Below are 20,203 nucleotides of genomic sequence, written 5' to 3'. Positions count from 1 at the left end.
AAAACGGGGATCCATTAGCCCTTTTTCGAAATAACAGCCCGAAAAACGAAGAAAACCCGAACTACCTTGGAGAATTTATCATACGATTTCCTTCTCTCGCAATCGCCCGGACCAATTCTCAGAGAAAATGTTTCTCGTACTCTTCCTTACTCTAGAGTACACGGGATATCATCAATGGTTTCTTATTACGAATAAGTCTAAATAGGGCTTAAACACAACTTTGTTCATCAAATCCATGAACGCGGTGGGGCATTGTAAACGGAGAACGTAACAAGAACTCGTAGTGCTTACTTTCTGGTCACGAAAAGCATTTTTAGAACATCTCTAACCGAATATTTAACTGATGACACCCTGACCTTAAGTCAATTTTTGAGAACACAGAAGCTCCTTGTAACTGATCAAACAAGTCATCAATACGGGGAATGAGATACTTATTTTGGACAGTTACCTTATTCGATTTGACGATGGTCAATACGCGTAGCATGGACCCGATCATTTTTTTTTAACAAACAACACGGGGCACCCCGCGGAGAGCGGGGCGAATAAACTCCTTACTGAGAAGATCTTACCGAATGCTCTTTTAATTCCTTGAGTTCTGCTGGTGCCATCCTATAAGGTGGGAGGAAATAGGACTAGTCCCTGGGTCTAAGTCAATTCTGAAGTCAATGTCACGATCCGGTGACATACCGAGTAAGTCGGCGGGAAACACATCCGCAAACTCGCATGCCACTGGAACTGAATCAAGGGATGGAGTATCCGCACTGGTTTCACGGATATATTCCAGATAAGATAGATAACTTTTTTCTACGCTTCTGGCACGAACGAGGATGTTGCTTTAACTTGGGAGGGGACTAAGGTTACCCGCCGAGGTCTAGCCACCCCGGGCATGACTAGTGTGACAGTCTTAGAATGGCAATCTAGTATAGCATAATGTGGGGACAACCAACTCATACCCAAAATAACATCAAAATCTACCATGTCTAAGTTCATCAAATCCGCCTAAGTACTATACCCCATAAAATTAATCGCGCGCGGCCCGATGAAGCCTTTATCCGCCGCGCGGGAGTCCCCAACAGGGGTAGATACCTAAATAGGAACATCAAGAGTATCACACACTATATCCAAACCCACAACAAAATAGGTAGATACATAAGAAAAAGTAGAGCCCAGATTAAACAAAACATAAGTCATTCGATCATTAACTGAGATAATACCTGCGATAACCACATCGGAGGCCTCAGATTCGGGTATACCTGGAAAAGCGTACAAATGACCGCGTCCTCCCGTGCTGTCGAACTACGTTACCGTTACCGTCCCGAGCCCCGCCCGCAAGGACTGCTGTCCGCCTCTGCCCGCCTTGGGGCCGCACTCGGTTGGGGTGTGAGCGCCGCCTCTTGCAGGTGGTGCGCGCCCCGCGCACCGCCGTGCGCTATCCTTACCTCGATAAAAGTGCAAATTGAGCTCGGGAAGCACGATGCGGGTCCCTTGCCCGCTCTTGTCTAAGTACGGGATAATACCTCTTGGAATGCACATCTCGCACGCGGAAGCAAGCACGGTCCGGCGTAGGCCGCTGAACGGAGAAGGCGATGAAGTAATGTAGCCTCCGTCTTTGTGGAGGCTGATAATTCGCCCGCTGATGGGCCCCCGAGGTGCTGCGTCGTGGGTGAGCCGGATGCCACTGAATACACGCGAACTACGACCCCTGAAAGGAGTTGCGAATATCTCGCCCCTACGGGCATGCTTTATACTGCCTGGCCGCGTGTCTCCACTTTTAATACTTAATAGTACGGACATGCTCACCTATCTCACAGAATGAAGCCCCGGTGGCTACAAGTTGAAGAGCGATAGCCCAGAAGCCGATATTACGACCGCTTCACGAGCTGTTGTGTCCTCTCCCTCTCGGTGGGCGACAATGCAAAGCATATCATAATAGGGGTGGAAACGGGACTACGCCACGACAGCCGTCGGTTCCCCGATCGACGATAGCGAACTCGTTCTTCTTTCGGTCCGCCAGTACGCGCGGAACATACTTATCCGAGCACGGAGGTAAAAGGCGAACCCCGAGTCGACGGAGGAGACCCGGTTGGCCCTACACTCCCTGTGCCCTCCACCAAAGCTTGACATCGCTTCCGAGAACTAGAAGGTCGCAAGCTACCGCCGTCTTTTCCGCCCCTGTCTTGTGGAACTCTCGTGAAACTTAATCGATGATGAATTCATATGCGTCCTCTGACTCAGTATGTTACACCTCGAACAATTTTTCGTTGATGCATGGTGAATAAGCTAATGAGGAGCACGAAGTATACGATGTTTCAATAAGTAAGAAGTAGCATTTGATGATTCTAAATAAGATTTTAAAGACATTTAATGTTAGACGAGAAAGTTTCCAAGAGAAGGCCATGTATGCGATAAGTATCGGAAAAGATTTATGAGTAGTAAGTTGATGACAACTTAATGATGTGTTGGGGAAGAGTTATAATGCCCCTTAGATTGTTAATGAAGTGATAAACAAGTGTTAAGAAGGTTCCATAAGTATTGGAGATCAAACGAGACGACGGGATCGAACTTGGTGAAGCAGTGGGTTTCACGGCCAGGTTCCACGGCCAGCATTGTGTTCCACGGGCCGTGGATGGGTCCGTGAAACTGCCGACGAAGGAGCGCGACTGTTTGGTCGTGAACCACGATCAGCTTCACGGACAACATTAGGTTCCGCGGCACCGTGGAGCGATCAGGTGGAGACACTAAACAGTACGAAATGTTTCAAGTTTATAAATATGATTCCAACTTCATTATTTCATTTCCAACACTTCTCCACTTCTCTCTTAAAGCTCTAGGGCATCATATGTGTTTCATGAACAAGAATCCAAAGGAAATCAAAGGTTCCTATCATCAAAACAAGTGAATCAAAGTAAGAAAACCCATTAAAGTTCATCAAATGCAAGGAATTCAAGTGAGGGAAAATCTAGGGTTTTGCTCAGTGAAGGTATATGCCACCAGGTTCAATCCTACGCTATCTAAGGTGAGTTTTATGATGTTTATGTTGTTTAAAGTATTTGGAAGTTGAAACATTTGGATTACAAAAGAATATAAGAAATGGGTCATGAATGTGTGAATAGTATCAACACAGGTAAATGTTTGGAATGAGTTACGATTCTTGATGCTTTGTGAATATGATCATGTTATAAGCGATGTTGAGGTAACTGGAAATCAACATTGTATGTGAATGAACGTATTGTCGAGGTTATGACTATGAATATGGAAAATTAGTGAATTGTGATAAGAGTAATGTAGATGACTAAAGGCTATTGTGATGATATTGTAAATGTTGTTATTGATGTTTGGGAGTTGATGTGTAATACGAGGAAGTCATATAAATAAAGGAGATCTTGTCAGATTTTCTCACAGAATTAGTCATGAATGCTAAGCTATCTATTATCTAATATGAGTATGCAACGATGAAGGTAGAACGTGGGTCTTGAGGAAGAACGTACAAGTGATAGAATAGTTGCACGGAAAGATATGTAAGGCTAACCCTTCTTTCATAAGGCATGGTTCTTTGGCTAAGTATCTCTCCTTCTATGAGCCCGCGATGTTCTCTAATGATTCTATCTCTAGAAGCTATTAAGCTTATGATGCTCAAATGATACGATTGCACTAAGTTCCTTATATGACGAGTAATACTCTAAGGATAGAAGGTAATGAATGACGATAGTAAAAAGGCTAAAGATAAATATGAGCTTATATGTATGTGTGCCCATGAGAGGCTACTGTGAACACCGAGCTTATACGGCCGGGTAGAATATAATAAATATGTATGTGTGCCATGAAAGGCTATTGTAAACACCGAGCTTATATGGCCGGGTAGAATATAATGAATATTATATATATATGTATACCTATGTATAACGATGCGCGCACACCACTGCAGTTGGGTACGAACAACCCTGAGCCTTGGTAGGGCCAGGTACGTGAAACACCGAACCTTCGTGGTCGGGTACGCTATATAATAAGCTATGTATGTGACATCTATATGAGTACGAATAAGCTATGTATATGACATCTATATGAGTACGATTATGCTATGTATGTGACATCAACGAGAGTATGAATATGTTAAGACCATGTAAGTTCCAAGTAAGGGCTATGTATATGTAGTGTATATGTAAATGAGCACGGATATGAATGTATGTACGTGAATACGCAATAGAAATGGAACGTCCCTATGGAAAGCAGGTAAGTGCTATGATGATGATGCTATTATCTCTCATCCTGTGTTATTTCACATATATCGATTATGCTTACACATTGATATTGATCATGCTTTACATACTCAGTACATTCTTCGTACTGACGTCCTTTTATTTGTGGACGCTGCATCATGCCCGCAGGTGGCCAGGGAGACAGACTTGATCCATGGCTGTATTTTCTCAGGGACTGCATAGCGGAGCTCCATTTCATTCGGAGCTATAGCTTTTGGTATAAATTCTTTTGTGTATATATATTCACGGGTACGGCGGGGTCCTGTCCCGCCTATATGTTATGAATTGATGTACCCTTCTTAGAGGCTCGTAAACATTGTGTATATGGTTAGATATATTCGGCCTTGTCGGCTTATATTTTGGACATCATTTTGACAGCCTTGTCGACTTATGTACAGTTGTATGGGCATAGTTGTTAATGATGATATAGATGTGTTATTACCCAATGAGACTAGAATGATGATGAATGAAAAGCATGATTTAGTATGTGGCTCACCTAGATATGATGTGAAAGTATGCTAAGGGCGCCGGGTGGGATAGCACTTGGTGCTCGTCGCAGACCTCCCGGTTGGGTCGTGACACGGTACCATAGAACACGAAGGGCTTTATTTTGTGAACCTCAAAACGATCATGCTCCTTGCCGGTCATCAACGGCCTATGACCCAGCCTCGGACGAGCCTCAAAACCCCGAACTTCCTCCAAATGAGGTACCTTCTTCTTCGCATCTTGAACCACGGAGCCTCGTGCTTGTCCGGACACAGGATTGCTACTCCCCGCGCCCCTACTGTCGCCGGACCGGCGGGTATAGCTCCGGCACCGTGCTAATTCATGCAACCAATTACGACTTGTGCCATAGCGTTGGTATACCCCCCGATTTGTACCCCGGCGGAACCAGTGTGGCGCCGCTCGTTGAAATTTGAGCGGCCGCACCTCCACCGCCTCGTTAGGAACCATCGGAGGCACGGAGTTCAACCACCGGGATGCCGCCCAGGGCGCCCTCCGCCTCCCACCTTTACCTCTAGCTGCTGCCGCACGTGTTCTCACCATCTGCGAGAGAATGAAGGATAGTCAGATGTCAATTTGAATCAGCAAATACCAATTGAAATCAAGTAGCATGAAAGAAAGAAAGAAAAGGAAGTTTTCCTAGTGTCCGGTAGCCTCTCGAAGATAAGTACAAACGTCTCCGTACCGATCCACAAGACTCTACTAGACATGTCCTTATACGACGAGATCGATGAACCTAAAGCTCTGATAACAACTCTGTCACAACCCAACCCGCCATGACTGGCACCCAACTAAATTCTAGTGGGCGAACCAACACACAAGACATCTATCCATTCAAATTCAATTTTATATTAACCAAGCTAATTAGTTATTACTTATTCAAATATCAAATGAACAAAATAAGTCATGCCATAAAATACTGAATTAAGTGCGGAAGTTCTAACTATTACAAAATTCCCAAAATTCGAAAGTCATCGTACAGGACTCTAATCTAAAACATGTCTAGGGAATTGAATCTGACTAATAAATTCATAATTTCTAGAATAAGAAAAGATATCATAAGAAGAAGATCTTCGGGCAGCCTGGCATGGGAAGAAGCTCACCCTAAATCTATCAGCAAACGTCCTCCACGCTAGATGTGAGGGCGGGTAGCAGTCTCCGTATTGCAATCTGCACTCAAAAGAATGCAGCAAGGTAGTATCTGTCACGCCCTAAAACCCACCCTGGACGTAACAGACATCTGATGCTATAAAAACACCGGAAGCACCTTATAAAATAATTAAACATCAAGTTTCTTTTTAATAATATTTCCTTATTAAATTAAACAAAGTTATAAGTAACTGCATATATCATGATCACAATTATGAAATAAAATCAACGGAAGTCTAATATAAGTAAATAGTCGTAAACGTGGCAAACACCCATTAAGTCGTACGAGACTTTGACAATCTACCCACAATTCTAACAACTATCTATGGAGCTTATAAGAGACACAACAATCATCTAACTTCGGGACGTAGCCCGAAAATCTAGAATAATAAATGAAACAGGAAGTGTCCGACGAACAAGGATGTGGGCTCACCAAATCAACAGCAGCAGCAAGTTCTCCTAAGCGTCGAGAGTATCACGAACCTTCTCTTCTCCGTTACTTAACATACCATCAAAAACAACAATGGTATGCCTGAGTATTATCGTACTCAGTGAGTGCCTCGGAGACAACAAGTAATATAAAAACAAAATATAATAATACATAAAGAAATCAGTTCTAAAAAGATAGTATAAAAACAGTCATTCCACTTTATGATTCTTAATATCATTTGTTAAACAGTTTACAAAGCCATTAATCAATATAAAAACAGTTATTCAGCTTGTGTATCTCAATAAGAATTATCAAAACAGATTATAAAGCCTTTTGTCAAGTTACAACTTTTAATTATGCCTTTCAAATTGATCATGATTGTCAACGTTCCATGAGAGAATAAGAATATCACACATGCTAATACAGGCCCAAGAATCAATCACATCGAAGGGATGACCGTAGAGGTTCCCTAAACACAGCGCACCACACCGGAATATGTAATTCTCGGTGGCTATCCTTCCTCCCGAATAGCTAGGCATAAACCGCACTCTGGGTAGCGAACCCAATTGCGGCCACTCTTCCTCCCGAATGGCTAGGCAATTACCACACTAGGATCTATAGTGGCTACCCTTTCTCCCGAGTAGTTAGGCCAAACACAATAACAAAATTCATAGCATAGAAGCCGATTCATAATTTGTTTCAAAGTAATCACTCCATCAAATAGCATTAAAGTTCATTATGCCATTATGAAAATCCATAATTTCATAGATAATCTTGAAAATGTTTCCACTTCTTTAAACAAGATTCCTTTGTCATAGTTTCTTTGTAAAATCATCAATACCAACAATTAACCATCATCACTGATCATCTCTTAGAAGAAACGATTATGATTTCATATACGTATATAGTGGATAATACAATCAAGGTTTAATGTGGATTTATCCCCTCACGCATATTAACCATTAATCAAAACATGTAATAGATTTTAAGAGTGTAAAACCAATTCATCATATCATTCAAAATATGCTTTTATAAAGAATCAATATTTTAAGAGAATTTGCAAAAGAGACATATAAATTACCTTTATGTTAAAAAAGGATTTTATTTTTAAAGAGACATACCTTAAATCCCATTAAAATATTCCAAATGTAAGCTCCACGCTTCAAAGAGGCCTCAAAACACAAAACAAACATGTACATACACATAAAGACATTCTACGAATCCATCCATGGCCTCGGAATTCCCGACGGAGTTCTAATTTCCTACGTCACCCTCTGACGGACTCAAAGAAATCAAGTAACAACCACAAACAAGTCAAGTTTCAGCTCACAAGCTCACACGATTGAGTTTCTACTCATTCGTTCTACCCTTGAAAAAGTTACACTTGGTAGGGTGATCCTACATTTCCCATAACGATAGGAGGGGTCATTATAGTATAACATCTCGAGAGGCTCTCAACAAACCCGTGATCCAATCAAGAATGTCTGCAATCTCATTCGGATTAACAGGATTAGGAGTTGGGTTCCACGTCTCCGGGAAAACATCATCGGAGGGGCGATGGAGTAGTTCTGTTCTAATTTTGACAAATCGCTTCAATCGGTTCACGTCGCCGGAATCGATAGAGTCGATTAGGTTAGGTTCTCCATGGGGAAACAAATGGATCAAGCCACCCCGAAAAATAAAAAGAATGTATAGATGGATCAGATGATCCAAGGTAAAAGGAAGATTAGCCTTAATGGCTAAAAACTGGAGGCAATAAAATAATCGCCAGGTATCAAGAGCAATTTGGCCAACACACACATTGTATCGGCAGTAAAATTCCTCAAATAACAGGAGGAATGGGTAACAAAAACCCAATAAGAAAAGGAAAAATAGGCATCAAATTAAAACCATCAACATGGTTATGGAGTTTTGTCCCGTTATCAACAGTTAAAATGATATCAGGACCTAAACCACACTCTTAAGCAACTGAAGAGATATTTTCAGGAGCAATAGAGGAGTCAATATCCTCTATGGGAGAGGAGTGGTGGAAAATTCCAAAATCATTAGAATAATTGGAACGAGTTGGAAGAAAGACATTAGCAAGAGTCTCTAATTCAAAAGGATTAAATGGAATTTTAGAGGGATTTTTGTTAGAAGAAAAAGACATAGTTTCAGAAAAGCCTTTATGGCAGGTAATTATGAGATGTTACGCGAATAGAAGAGAATCATCGGAAAACTTAACTGTCTAATCAGTCTTAGTCATATCCTATTTTCCCGCCAAAACTCAGGTGAATCCACGGGAACCAGACCGTCTCGCCGAGAAAAAGAAAGGATTATATACATGCATGATAACAGTTCATGTAATAAACATAAATGCGAAATGTACAAGGCCATAACGGGAAAACATTGAGTACAAGCGTTACAAAAATTATTCATTATGAAAGAATCTTGCAATATAATTGCATGATGCCCCTTCAAATACCAAATACGACAAAAGATTCCGATCTTTTGATATTCCCGAATCAGTTAGTTTTTGAATTCCGATCCAAAAAACCTAAACTAGGGACTAACGGGATTACTTCAGTGAGACACTATTTCCAATATCCATAGAGGAAATCTTTATCTCCAAATATTTGGAGATGCCAACAATGATAAGCTCCATTCGCCGAAATCATCAGCAACCTAAGGTATTTTTTGCCTTTTATATTTTAAATTACCTTGTGATTAAGTAGCAAGTAGATTGTTTAAACTTTCTTTTTCACAAAATAGAACAAATTTCTCATTATAAGTGAGGCTCTCTTTTTTGGCATTACGAGTGAAGAATTTATTCGTAATGAGTAAGATGCTCAAACCATCTTCCCGAATATATTTGTGGTAAAATTAAAAATCTCCTTACAAGTATTCTGAGGTCAAAATTTTGGAACGGATTAATCACCCGGGAAAAGGTTCTAACCAAAGAAATCTTACAAGAGATTTATCATAAAAAGGGAAAGATGAAATATGGATAAACAAAAGCTTCATTCATTAAAAAGTCAAACACAAAACAAAACTCTTACAAAGAAATCGCCAAACCCAAGCGGAGCAAAAGTAAGAGAAACAATCAAACATTGGAGGGAACAAAAATACAGGAGCCTCTGAAATGATCTAAGTATGATCATCATTGGATGGAATCTTCTTTTCAAAAAGCAAATCATCACCTGCATCCCCAGAATCACTTTCCTCCTCAACCTTCTCTTCATCATCTTCTTTTTCGGCATTCTCATTTTCGAACATGTCACCGAGAAGATCACGAGCGTCCTTTAGTTTTTTCTCAGCAATAGCGAGGGCGTTGACATGATCAAATGAGGAAAGATCAAGGCCTTTAAGAAAATTGAAGCGAGTTTCAAGAACAGTCAGGTTAACAACATTTTGCTTTTCTACGGCATGGACTTCTTCCAATTCCTTGGCCTTCTGCTTATACTTGTCTTTTCGGTACATGAGTTGCCTCCCGCGCTCCTGCAGATCTTCTAGTTTTCTCAAGATTTTAGTAACAAATATATTTTTCTTCTCCAATAAAGCTTTCATCTCGAGATCTTTCTAAGTATACTTCTCCTCAATTGCAACTATGTATCTCTTACTTTGATTTAAATCAATCAAAGCTCTAGTTAGATCCCCCAGAATCTTGAATGCTTTTAACTTGTAATGATTGAAATTTTGGATCAAGCTCGGTGAATTCGGCATTCCAAGAAGACAATCTATCTTGGAGATTCTGGATTTCGTCGCTTGCTTTTTCAAATTTGGCTTCCGTCTGCATAAGTTTCACCCTTAAATTGCCGATGGTCGTATCCTTCTCGAAGATCTCTACTTTTAGTCTTTGAAAATCGGATACCTGATCTTGAAGACGCTTCAACACTGCTTTGTACACATCGGCTCTTCTGCTTTGGCTTCTTTCAATTCCGCATCAGAGCGAGATTGCTTTGCTTTTAAAGCTGACAACTCCTAAGTTAGAGCGGCGTTGTCTTCATTGAGTTTATTAATGTGTTTGGACTCACCCTCAGAACGCTCAAGACTTCCTGCCAAATAAGTCTGAGCCTCCAAGCATATTATTAAAAGTTATAATCTATGAGGAAAATTTAGTGGAGGAAAATCTATAGAGCATGTCACGACCATAATTACTGATCGTGCGGGCACCTACCTTATTATCACTAGTAGGCGAACCCTTACACGTTAACCCATTAATTATTAGCCAATTTCAACTTCTTTTATCATTTATTAACATTCAATGTGAATGAATAAATAAATAAATAAATAAAACAAGTCATAGCTAATAGATAACATAAGTGTGAAAGTCTAACTATTACACCCCCAAAATCTGAAAGTCATCGTACAAGGATTCTAACAAACGATGTCTAAAGAATGAAGTATATCTCAAATATAACAAATAATGTCTGGAATGAAAGAAGACATCTGGAAAAAAGAGATATTCAGGTGGCATGGGATGGATAGAAGCTCACTCTCGGATCTGATAGAGTAAACTGGCTTCAAGCTAGAGATGTAGTCTGGATGAAATCTCTGGAACATAATATGCACTAAAAAAGGGTGCAGCAAAATAGTGTCAGTACAAACACTATGTACTGGTAAGCATCATAAGCCGATTAAGATTAGTTCACGTATATAAACATAAAATCAACAAGATAAACTGATAGGCACTTAATACTCAAATTCAAGTCACAGAATATCCTATAACAGAGTCACAACCTAAGATGAACCTTCTAATCCACAATCTATCAAGTTTAAAAAATCTCACCTGATAATCACAAGTCCAAGTTCCTTCCCTAGGTAGAGTCACTAATCCACAATTTAACTCAGTCAATGAACATATCAATACCACAACAACCGTTTTAGCAAACCACACCAAAATAAGAACTAAACGAGCCATATAATAAAGGGAAAAGAGTTCAAAACACACTCAAACTATGACCAAAGTTGCCATAACACACCTAAATTTTGCGGGGGTCCTATGACCCCCATGTACTTATTTTTTGTGTATTTTGTACGCTTTTATATGGTGACCTGTACAAGCGATTGTATCTACTCTCTTTGACCGAGTAAGATTCCATATAAAAGTGTAAATAATACACAAAAAATAAGTCCAGGGGGGTCATAGGACCCCCGCAAAGTTCAGGTGTGTTATGATAACTTTGGCAAAATCTGGGCAGCAAATTACTATTCATCTTCTTCATAGAGAACTGGACTGAAATTTGATCCTAATGCACTTCAAATCTCAACCAAACATCACCAAATTTCAGATTCGAATTCCTCTCGACGTTCTAGTTGTTTTGATATATCACCCACTCGAAATGGAGCTCATTTGCGGCAACCCGAAAATTCGAGTTCGAAGCTTCAAGCTTTGTTCATGGCAATCATGGAGTCGTTCAGTTCTTCTTCACGTTCCGTACGTCTTCTAGCTCGAGTTCGGCCTTCAAACAATCAGCAACCAATAATTTTATTCATCAAATCCGGAATTTGAAGACCCGGATCAAAGCTTCAAGTCGAAACTCGACGTCCCTAATGGAGTTTTTGTTTCTTGGTTCTACTATCTTAATCCACTATTATTAATTATGTTTTCAATGTCGACAATGTCACAAATCTTATATAATATCGAAAAAGACCCGTTTGATTTTGTCGTTACAATGGAGTTTTTTTGGGTTTGAAATTTTGGAAAGTGGAGAAATGAAAAATACCCAATTGAAGAATAATTAAATCTTTTAAACTCAACACAAAGGAAAGCAAAAGGCACAAATTCTTGAACAGGCACAAACTCAACACAAAAGGCACAAAGCAAAAGGTACGATAATTGAAAGAAAAATTAGCTCTAACGACTGGAAAAAATTTGGTCACTATAAGTGCACTTATAACGACCGGATTCATCTCCTTTCGTTAAGCTGGTCGCCTAAAAATCAAATTTCCTGCAATGGAGCGCGTGCATACACTCAAACGAGTTTGGGTAACTTTGTCCATTTGAAAGCGTAGATAATACACAAAAAATAAGTTTAGGGGGGTTATAGGACCCCCGCAAAGTTTAGGTGTGTTGTGGCAACTTTAGCCATAGTTTAAGTGTGTTTTGAACACTTTTCCCTATAATAAATGCAGAATAAAATGTAATGATGTGCAATGCAAACTATGATGATGTGCAATGCAAAATATGATGATGTGCAATGCAATGTAATGCAATGGACTGACCAAATACATACTGTACACACATGCTAACTGATGTCATTGCTCAGTAGTCATGACCTGCAAGGGACCCATAGTGTCCATGTATCAAATAGTATCACAAGTTCAACAAGAAGATTATATTAACTTCTTCACTAATTTCACATCACAATATATGTCTCAACATATTCCAGTTCATCAGTATGTATGGACTATGAAAAATTAGCAATATCAATGTCAAACACAAGGCATCATGCCACAAGTCTTTCATGGATCGTTTCCGAACCATTTCTACCATGTATGAGTGTATAAATACATAAATGAGTGTAAACGTGGTAAATCAATGCAAACCAATAAAGCAACATAAGGTACAAGTCACAAAGCCACAAGTCATATCAAGACTTGGATCAACTCAGCCATGAAATGAATCATACAAACCGTCTCAACCAACATAATAGTCTATGTCCCTCTTTACTTCCACATGTAGCAAGTACACCTCACAACTAAGTCTTCAGATCACCAAGAAGCTCCACTTTTCTATATATTATCATCGAAAAGAATCATACATCAAGTTTTCATCTACGTACTGTCATAAGTTTATATCACAATCCAAGCCTAAACTCATTATCCTTCCTTTCTCCGATAATATGTATCACAATAAGAGAGAACTGAGTACAACACGATAATTTAGGCAATAAGTCTAATCACAATAATAAGGCAACAAGCCACCATCAACAACAAATAACCTAATAGAAATTCATCCCGAATCACCACAGTATGAATACAACTACACCTCATATTTCAGTACATAACGTAATGGCGACGAGCCTACAAAATCCGAAGTCCAAAGACCTAATCATGCTTTCTCCCGTCAATTCTACACAATACATACGTTTCACTAATCAAAGCCTAACTAAAGTAAGCCATAACCTACCTCGAATGCAGAACAGGAGCCACGAACTACTCCACACGAGCCTTCTATTTCTGAAGCGCCTCATAACGGTCAAAGTCTAACAATATGATGCTAAGTAAGCAATAAACCATGTATTCAAATAAGAACAAAAATTTGGGGAAGATGACCCACTTACTTCTACCCTTTTCAATGGATGAAACCATCCTTTAATGGTGAATTTATCATAACTTTTATCTCTATAATCATTAACCTTCAACTCATGGGTTTCTAATCAAATTTACCCTTTAAAATAGATTTTAGGGCAAAGTTTCCATGTTTATTAGAACCCTAAGCCTCAATATGCAATTTCAACCATAAGAAATCAAATTCCCTTCGTAGAAAGTGTTAATCTATACTCTTAGATGATTAATCAACAACAAAATTAACAACCCACTAATTATTTAAGGGTTTACTAATTCTAGGGTTCTAGGATTTTCACCCACCATTGATGGACCTTAAAATAATCATGGAACTTGAAGAAGAAAGGAAAAGGAATAAATAAATATGGGGACTTACCCACCAAGATGCTTTCACCAAAGAATGGAATGAATTTTTTTCTTTCTCTCTTTGAAAACTGACTTTGGGGTCTTGGGGATACCGGGGTAGGAGTTGGGGTATTAAAATAGGACATTCTGCCCCCATCGGTCACCGGGCAATAGCGGTCGGGCTTGTCCACGCCCGGCAGCCGGAACAACCCGAACGAAAACGGGCATAACTCCCTCATGCGGAGGCCAAACGCGATGATTCTTTTTGCTATGGCTTCGTAATTTCTATACGGATCTAATGGTTCAAACCTCACTCAAAAAAAAGGTCGTTTGATCAATATGGAGCCGTTTCTATCCACAGACCTACGGCGAAAACATCGAATACGAGCGCGACAAAACCCAAACTCATCTGAAACTCTTCGGAACCTCACCAAAACTTGTGGACAAGTTCAAAATCATCATATTAATATGTTGGAACTTTCAAAACATTGACACGGGGTAATCCTAACCTGGCGTTGACTGTGGTCAACTCTAACTCGCTAACTAGCTTCTCCATCAATGACTCAATTTACACTTGAACCCTGCGGAAACCAACCCAATGACTTCATTAAGTCATAGATCATACTAACGGGACTTGGGGAACGGGTCAACAAGGTTAAATGGATCAAAATACTAAAAGATGAAAAGAAACATACCTGGATCATAAGCCCAAAAGCAATCATGTTCATCTGATCTGTAGGCATATACTTTAGAACGGTATGTTCTTTTGGTCCTATGAAATTATTGGCAAAAGTTCTCATCACATGAGGATTAGCCAATAAATTTGCATCATCGGATAAACTGAAAGATCGGTTGTGACTAACAATGAGAGGAATAAAAGACTGCATCCACTTAGCTGCAGGATCATCAACTCGAAGAGCTTCATCACCAGTAACAGCTTCATGTGAATCCTCTTTAACAGGTCTTTTTCCTTCTGCATGATCAGAAGATCGTCCTGAAGGAGTTGCAGTATCGCACGGGAAGGTGTCATCTTTAGGAGAACCTTCAGCCTCTTCTCGAGAGGCATCAACTTTGGGAACATCGGCAATCTACACCCTGGCAACGTCAATCTCTCGGTTATATTAGCAGCGGCGATCATACTTTGGAAAGGTACCTCGGAAACATCATCAATAATCACCACCTCAGGGAGAGTAGCCGATAAATCTTTTTCCTGAGAAGGAACTTCAAGGATGCCAGTTAAATCTTCAGAATCCTTCATCAGAGATACTTCTGAGACATTTGTCACATCAATAAGAGAAAGGTTAGTTCTTCTTTTTTCCTCAAAATTAAAGGCAATTCTTCCTCGGAATCTGTACTTTCAGTGCTACGCATACCTTCAGTCTTCCCAATCACAGAAGCACCAGAAGAAGATTGCTTCTTCAATCTCCTCTTCTTGAGAACAAGTTTACCAACATTCTTTGAACCTTCCGCCTCCGCACTCGACCTCTTTCTAACAATAGAATAGTTATTATCTAATGCCAAGTCGTCATCGTTTGGAAGAATCAAAGCTCTTGATGATGGTCTCCTTTTAGTAGAACAGCCAGACAAAATAGAGACAATGAGGATAATTGTGATCAGGAAAAGAAGATCAATAAGAGTAAATACCTTTATTCTTTTCGGAATCGTCCAAAGTACAAATGCCCTATTGCACCGCCATTGATTCTCAAGTTCTAGCACTTGCCGAGAATCAGATTATTGTTTCTGTAAATGCATGAATATTCTCTGGAATATTCAGCTCGGGATTAAAAGCTCTTGCATTCCATTTCTCCGGAAAGGACTCCACATCACTACTCACTAATTGGTGAGTAGGAATAAATACAAACTCATTAAACCATAAACGGTCATGACTATCCTCAAGGTCATCGAACAGCTTATTCAGGCCCCTGGCCCTAAACATTATCATAGAAAACCCTTATAAAATGAAGGGAGTTCAGATATAAAATATGATCTAAGGTAAGCTGTAAGTTGGCAAGTCGAGCAACGTGTTGATATAATTAAATCAAACGCCAGACTTCGAGAGTGAGTTGCGCTACACAAATTTGAAGACGACGACATAATTGATCAATCAACGGAGTTAATAGTAAATTAAACCCAATAGTGAAGGGGTAGATGCACATAATCGAAAACCCAGGCAAATGAGAAGTGGAGGGTCTATCTGGTTCAGGAACAATAACCTCTACACGGTGATCCTTCCAATGACACCTTTCAATTATAGAAGGAACAAGGTCTTCGGTAATATCAGACTTAATCCCGGAAACCATAGCCATTCTTTCCATATCAGTTTCATATTCGTTTGCAATCTTTAAATCAGTAGTGTGAGTAGGATTTTTGGGGAGCACACTATCAACAAAAGGAAGATTTACCTTTCCAACTTCACCATCACCAGCACCAGAAGATATTGTAGACACATAATTTTGACTCTCCCCGAGTGTTTCACCTTATAGTGTCTAAATATTTCTTTTAAATTTTATTTTTTGATGTGTCGATTTTATTCTATTTTTATTTTAGTAGGCTTATTTGCGAGAATCAAAAAGCAAAAAATATTTACTATTTTTAGAGTATAACTTTTGTGTTCAAAATAATGAAAAATTACAAAAATATGCTTTTTTAGGATTTAATTTTGTTTAGCTAGTTATTTTCTTTTAAATAGTTTATTTTTCTTTATCTGGGAATAGTTATTAAGTATTTCTCATTTTTGCATTTAAATAAAAGGTAAATAAAAAAGATGACAAAAGGGGAAAAAAAAGCACATGGAATTATACTACCTCACCACAAAATGACAAAGTTTTCATAACAAACCTTATCACAAAAGGGGAGGGGCATCACACGTTTAAGAGTTCACGTTTTTGGTAATATTATTATTGGGGGGTGGGGGGCCACTTGATTTTGGGTGCTGTGTTGTTTTCAAAAAAAAAAAACAAAACAAAACAAAACAAAAAAATATATATATAGCTACATATCACACAACAGAAAAGGGGGATTCATTTTATATATAGAGAGAGGGACATAATAGCAATGGGGGGTAGCAGATAGCGAGAGAAAGAAACGGACAGATCTAACAAAAACAAAACAAAAAAAGTGAATCATTTTTTATAGAGAGAGGGAAAGAAATAGAGGAGGACACCTGCACAAAAAAGAAAGATAGCAAAAAACAGAGATGATAGATACACACAGATACATACACAACACACACAGATAGAGAAATAAAATGTGACGAACAGATATAGAAAAGAGATAGAGAAATAGACACGGACCCAAAAACAAAAAATATCATCATCATCGTCCTTCATATTTGCCCGCCGGACCGCCGAGACCACCACCTCGTCTCCACCCCACACCGTCCCCATCACCCAAAACCACCACCTTCCCTATCACGAAACTAGCAAACCACCCCAAACCGCCACCATCGAAGCTGTTGATACCTAATTTTCGCCTCAAAAAATCCGTATTTTAATATTCAAATTTTTCGAGTCCAAGACGGAGTAACGATGCCCTTAAAAAAAATTAAAAATTAAAAAATCTAGAGAAAATTGCAAAAGTTGACGTTTAATTATTATTCCATAAAAATTAACGAGTACAAGAAATTACGAGTTATTTACTTTCACAAACATAATTTGAAAAGAAGATACATGTCTCGCTCCGTCTAACTTAGAAAAATTGTTAATTGAAATGACGTATGGATTACGGCTCATTTTTTATCACATTTTTTACATTTTTAAATATTACTCGGAAGTATATCAATATTGGGCTCGTTTAGAAGCTCATGTTTTAAAACAACGTATTATGATTTTTATTTAATCAAATATTATTTCTGAGCAATTAGAGATTAGACTAATTAACATATAACTATATAAAAGCTATGCTAAATTTTTATGAAAAATAAGGAGGGGATTTTATCCATTTGTACTTTTATTGGTACTATTTGGATAAGGTCTTTTTGGGGGGAAAAGTACGGCTAAGTGGCCTATTTTTGTCCATAGAATTTTAAATGCTTACTTGGATGATTTTTGAAAATTTGAATAAGGATTTTGGGGGGAAAAGCTATGGTCACATGGCCTATTTTTGTCCATAGAATTCTAAATTGGCTTGCCTATAAATAGAAGAGATGGACATTAAAAATGGGGAGGTCACGTTTTTTTTACAGAGAAAAAAGGGAGAAATTTTATCTTTCTATTCTGGGGGATGAGGACCACACAATAAAAACACAAAAAATATCGATCATCATCTTCCTAGAAAATGGTCAAGGATGAGAAAAAAAAAAAAAGGGACCCATAGAAATAAAAAAACATATCACCACCTTCTTTCACTCCACCTTTTACCTTCACCATTTTCACCACCTAAAAACTCATTATTGAAACCACACACAAGAGCGGAAAAAAGAAAACAAAGAAAGGGAGTCCAATTTTTTTTTTAAAAAAAAGCTAAGGTTTGATTTATATATTCAAAAACTTAGTATCCTATACACACTCTTACTAAAAATACACAATATATATATATACATAGAAGAATACGGATATCATCCAAAAAAATTAAAAAGACAAAGGGGTTTTCAAAGATTTGTGAAATGTTGGTGCTTGAATTTGGTGGACTTATCCCTCTTTTGATCTTTAAAGTTACCCCATTAAAAGGTAACTCATTATTCGAAAATTTATTTCATTTTTAGTTATGATTATTTGTTATTTATGATGCTTATGTAGTTGAAAAGGATTATGTGCTAGCCTAATTTTATTTACATGATTAAGCGAGTATCCTATGGATTTATTACTATTTGAAAATTGAAATAAATTAGAAGTTTGATTTAGATAATGTTAAGTGATTTTATGTTAGTTAAATTGATAAAAATAAGAAAAAGTAGCTTAAGTTAGAATTTTGACATTGTGTTGGTAGGTTTAGTGTGATTTATTCAATATTGTTAGCTTTTGATATAAAAAGAAAAGACAATTTTACGTTGCAATTCATTTTATAAAAGTTATTTGCATTAATATTAGAACTTTTTAAATATTTCAAAAATAACATATTATATAATGTATTTATTATAATTAAACATGAGTAATGTCCCAAATGAAGGGATGAATTTAACTTTCTTTCTCCCACTAAATTAGGAATTGAATGCTAGAAGTTCTTTTTTCCTCTTTTCTCTCTTCCCAAACTAACTTCGGATTAAGTGCTAGAATAATATTTTCTCTCTCTCTCTTCCCTATTTTCCACAAATGCTAATACCACTAAATTAGGTGATGATGAACATCATAAAAAGCATGTTTTTATTTTATTTTGATGGTATAAATACAATATAAGTAAGGTCTTTGAGAATATGCATGATTATGCTTAATTAATGCACAAAATTATTGACAAAATTTATGGTATATTCCTGATATGTGTTACACCCCTCGTCTCCGTAGTAGTAGAACCTATGGGTTCCTAGCCGGGTATGCCCTTGGAATTGAGACCCGAGCCCGAGTTTGAAGATAGAAAATGTCTTACCCCGTGTACAAGAGTACCAGTATGTGTTCCGGGTAATTTACAGAGTTAGAAGTTGAGCGAATCAAGTCGACGCGATCGGAACTGAACCAGAAAAATCTGCAGGACACCAGTCATCGTCGATGGGTCGTCGACATGTTCGACGGACCGTCGACGTGCGGCGTCGATGGGATTCCGCAGCCATGCATTTGCAGGTGCAGGTCGACGGGCAAGTCGTGTCGACGGTTCGTCGACCCCCTCGTCAAACCGGACCGTTGTAGCCTTATTGGCTTCCAAGTATAAATATGTGGGTCATGACTTCATTTCATATTTTCCTCCTTCCAAAAATCAGAAAACCCTAAAATATTTTCTCCCAATATTTTCCATCATATTAGTGAAGATTTGACAAGACCCAGACCCCGTAAACCCGAGATGGTGAAGAAGAAAGATTGCTTCTAGGGTTCCTTCAAAGTTATAAAGCTTAGAGAGTCAAAGTGAAGTGGTTTTTGGGATTCTTGACCCCTCAAGATATGTAAATGATTTCTACCTTTGTATTTAAGTTGAGTATCAAGAGTTTTAGTGATTCTAAGTAAAGAGAGGGTAGTTGTGGAAGTGGTAAGTTGATGAAAGACAAAATAGTAGCTTAGGGTTATTTGGAGAGATGATTGGGAATGAATTAGAATAATTTTTGATATACAAGTGTTGTTATTGTGGTTATGGTTGGTAATAAAGCGAATGAGAAGTTGAAGGGTTG

The 20,203-nt window shown here is 38.4% G+C and overlaps 1 protein-coding gene across 1 annotated transcript in view; it reads right to left on the bottom strand.

Annotated features, from left to right (window-relative positions):
• The window catches only part of LOC132061176 (protein TIC 214-like), a 16,538-nt gene extending 6,653 nt beyond the window's left edge, over positions 1-9,885 (bottom strand). Inside the window, 1 exon segment of the mRNA XM_059454034.1 lies at positions 9,519-9,885. Coding sequence (XP_059310017.1) covers positions 9,519-9,885 — 367 coding nt within the window.
• Between the last annotated feature and the right edge of the window lie 10,318 nt (positions 9,886-20,203).

This window comes from Lycium ferocissimum, chromosome 6 (assembly GCF_029784015.1).
Source record: "Lycium ferocissimum isolate CSIRO_LF1 chromosome 6, AGI_CSIRO_Lferr_CH_V1, whole genome shotgun sequence".
Classification (NCBI taxonomy): Eukaryota; Viridiplantae; Streptophyta; class Magnoliopsida; order Solanales; family Solanaceae; genus Lycium; species Lycium ferocissimum.
The sequence above is the reverse complement of the archived record's forward strand: the minus strand, read 5'-3'. Positions and strand labels throughout refer to the sequence as shown.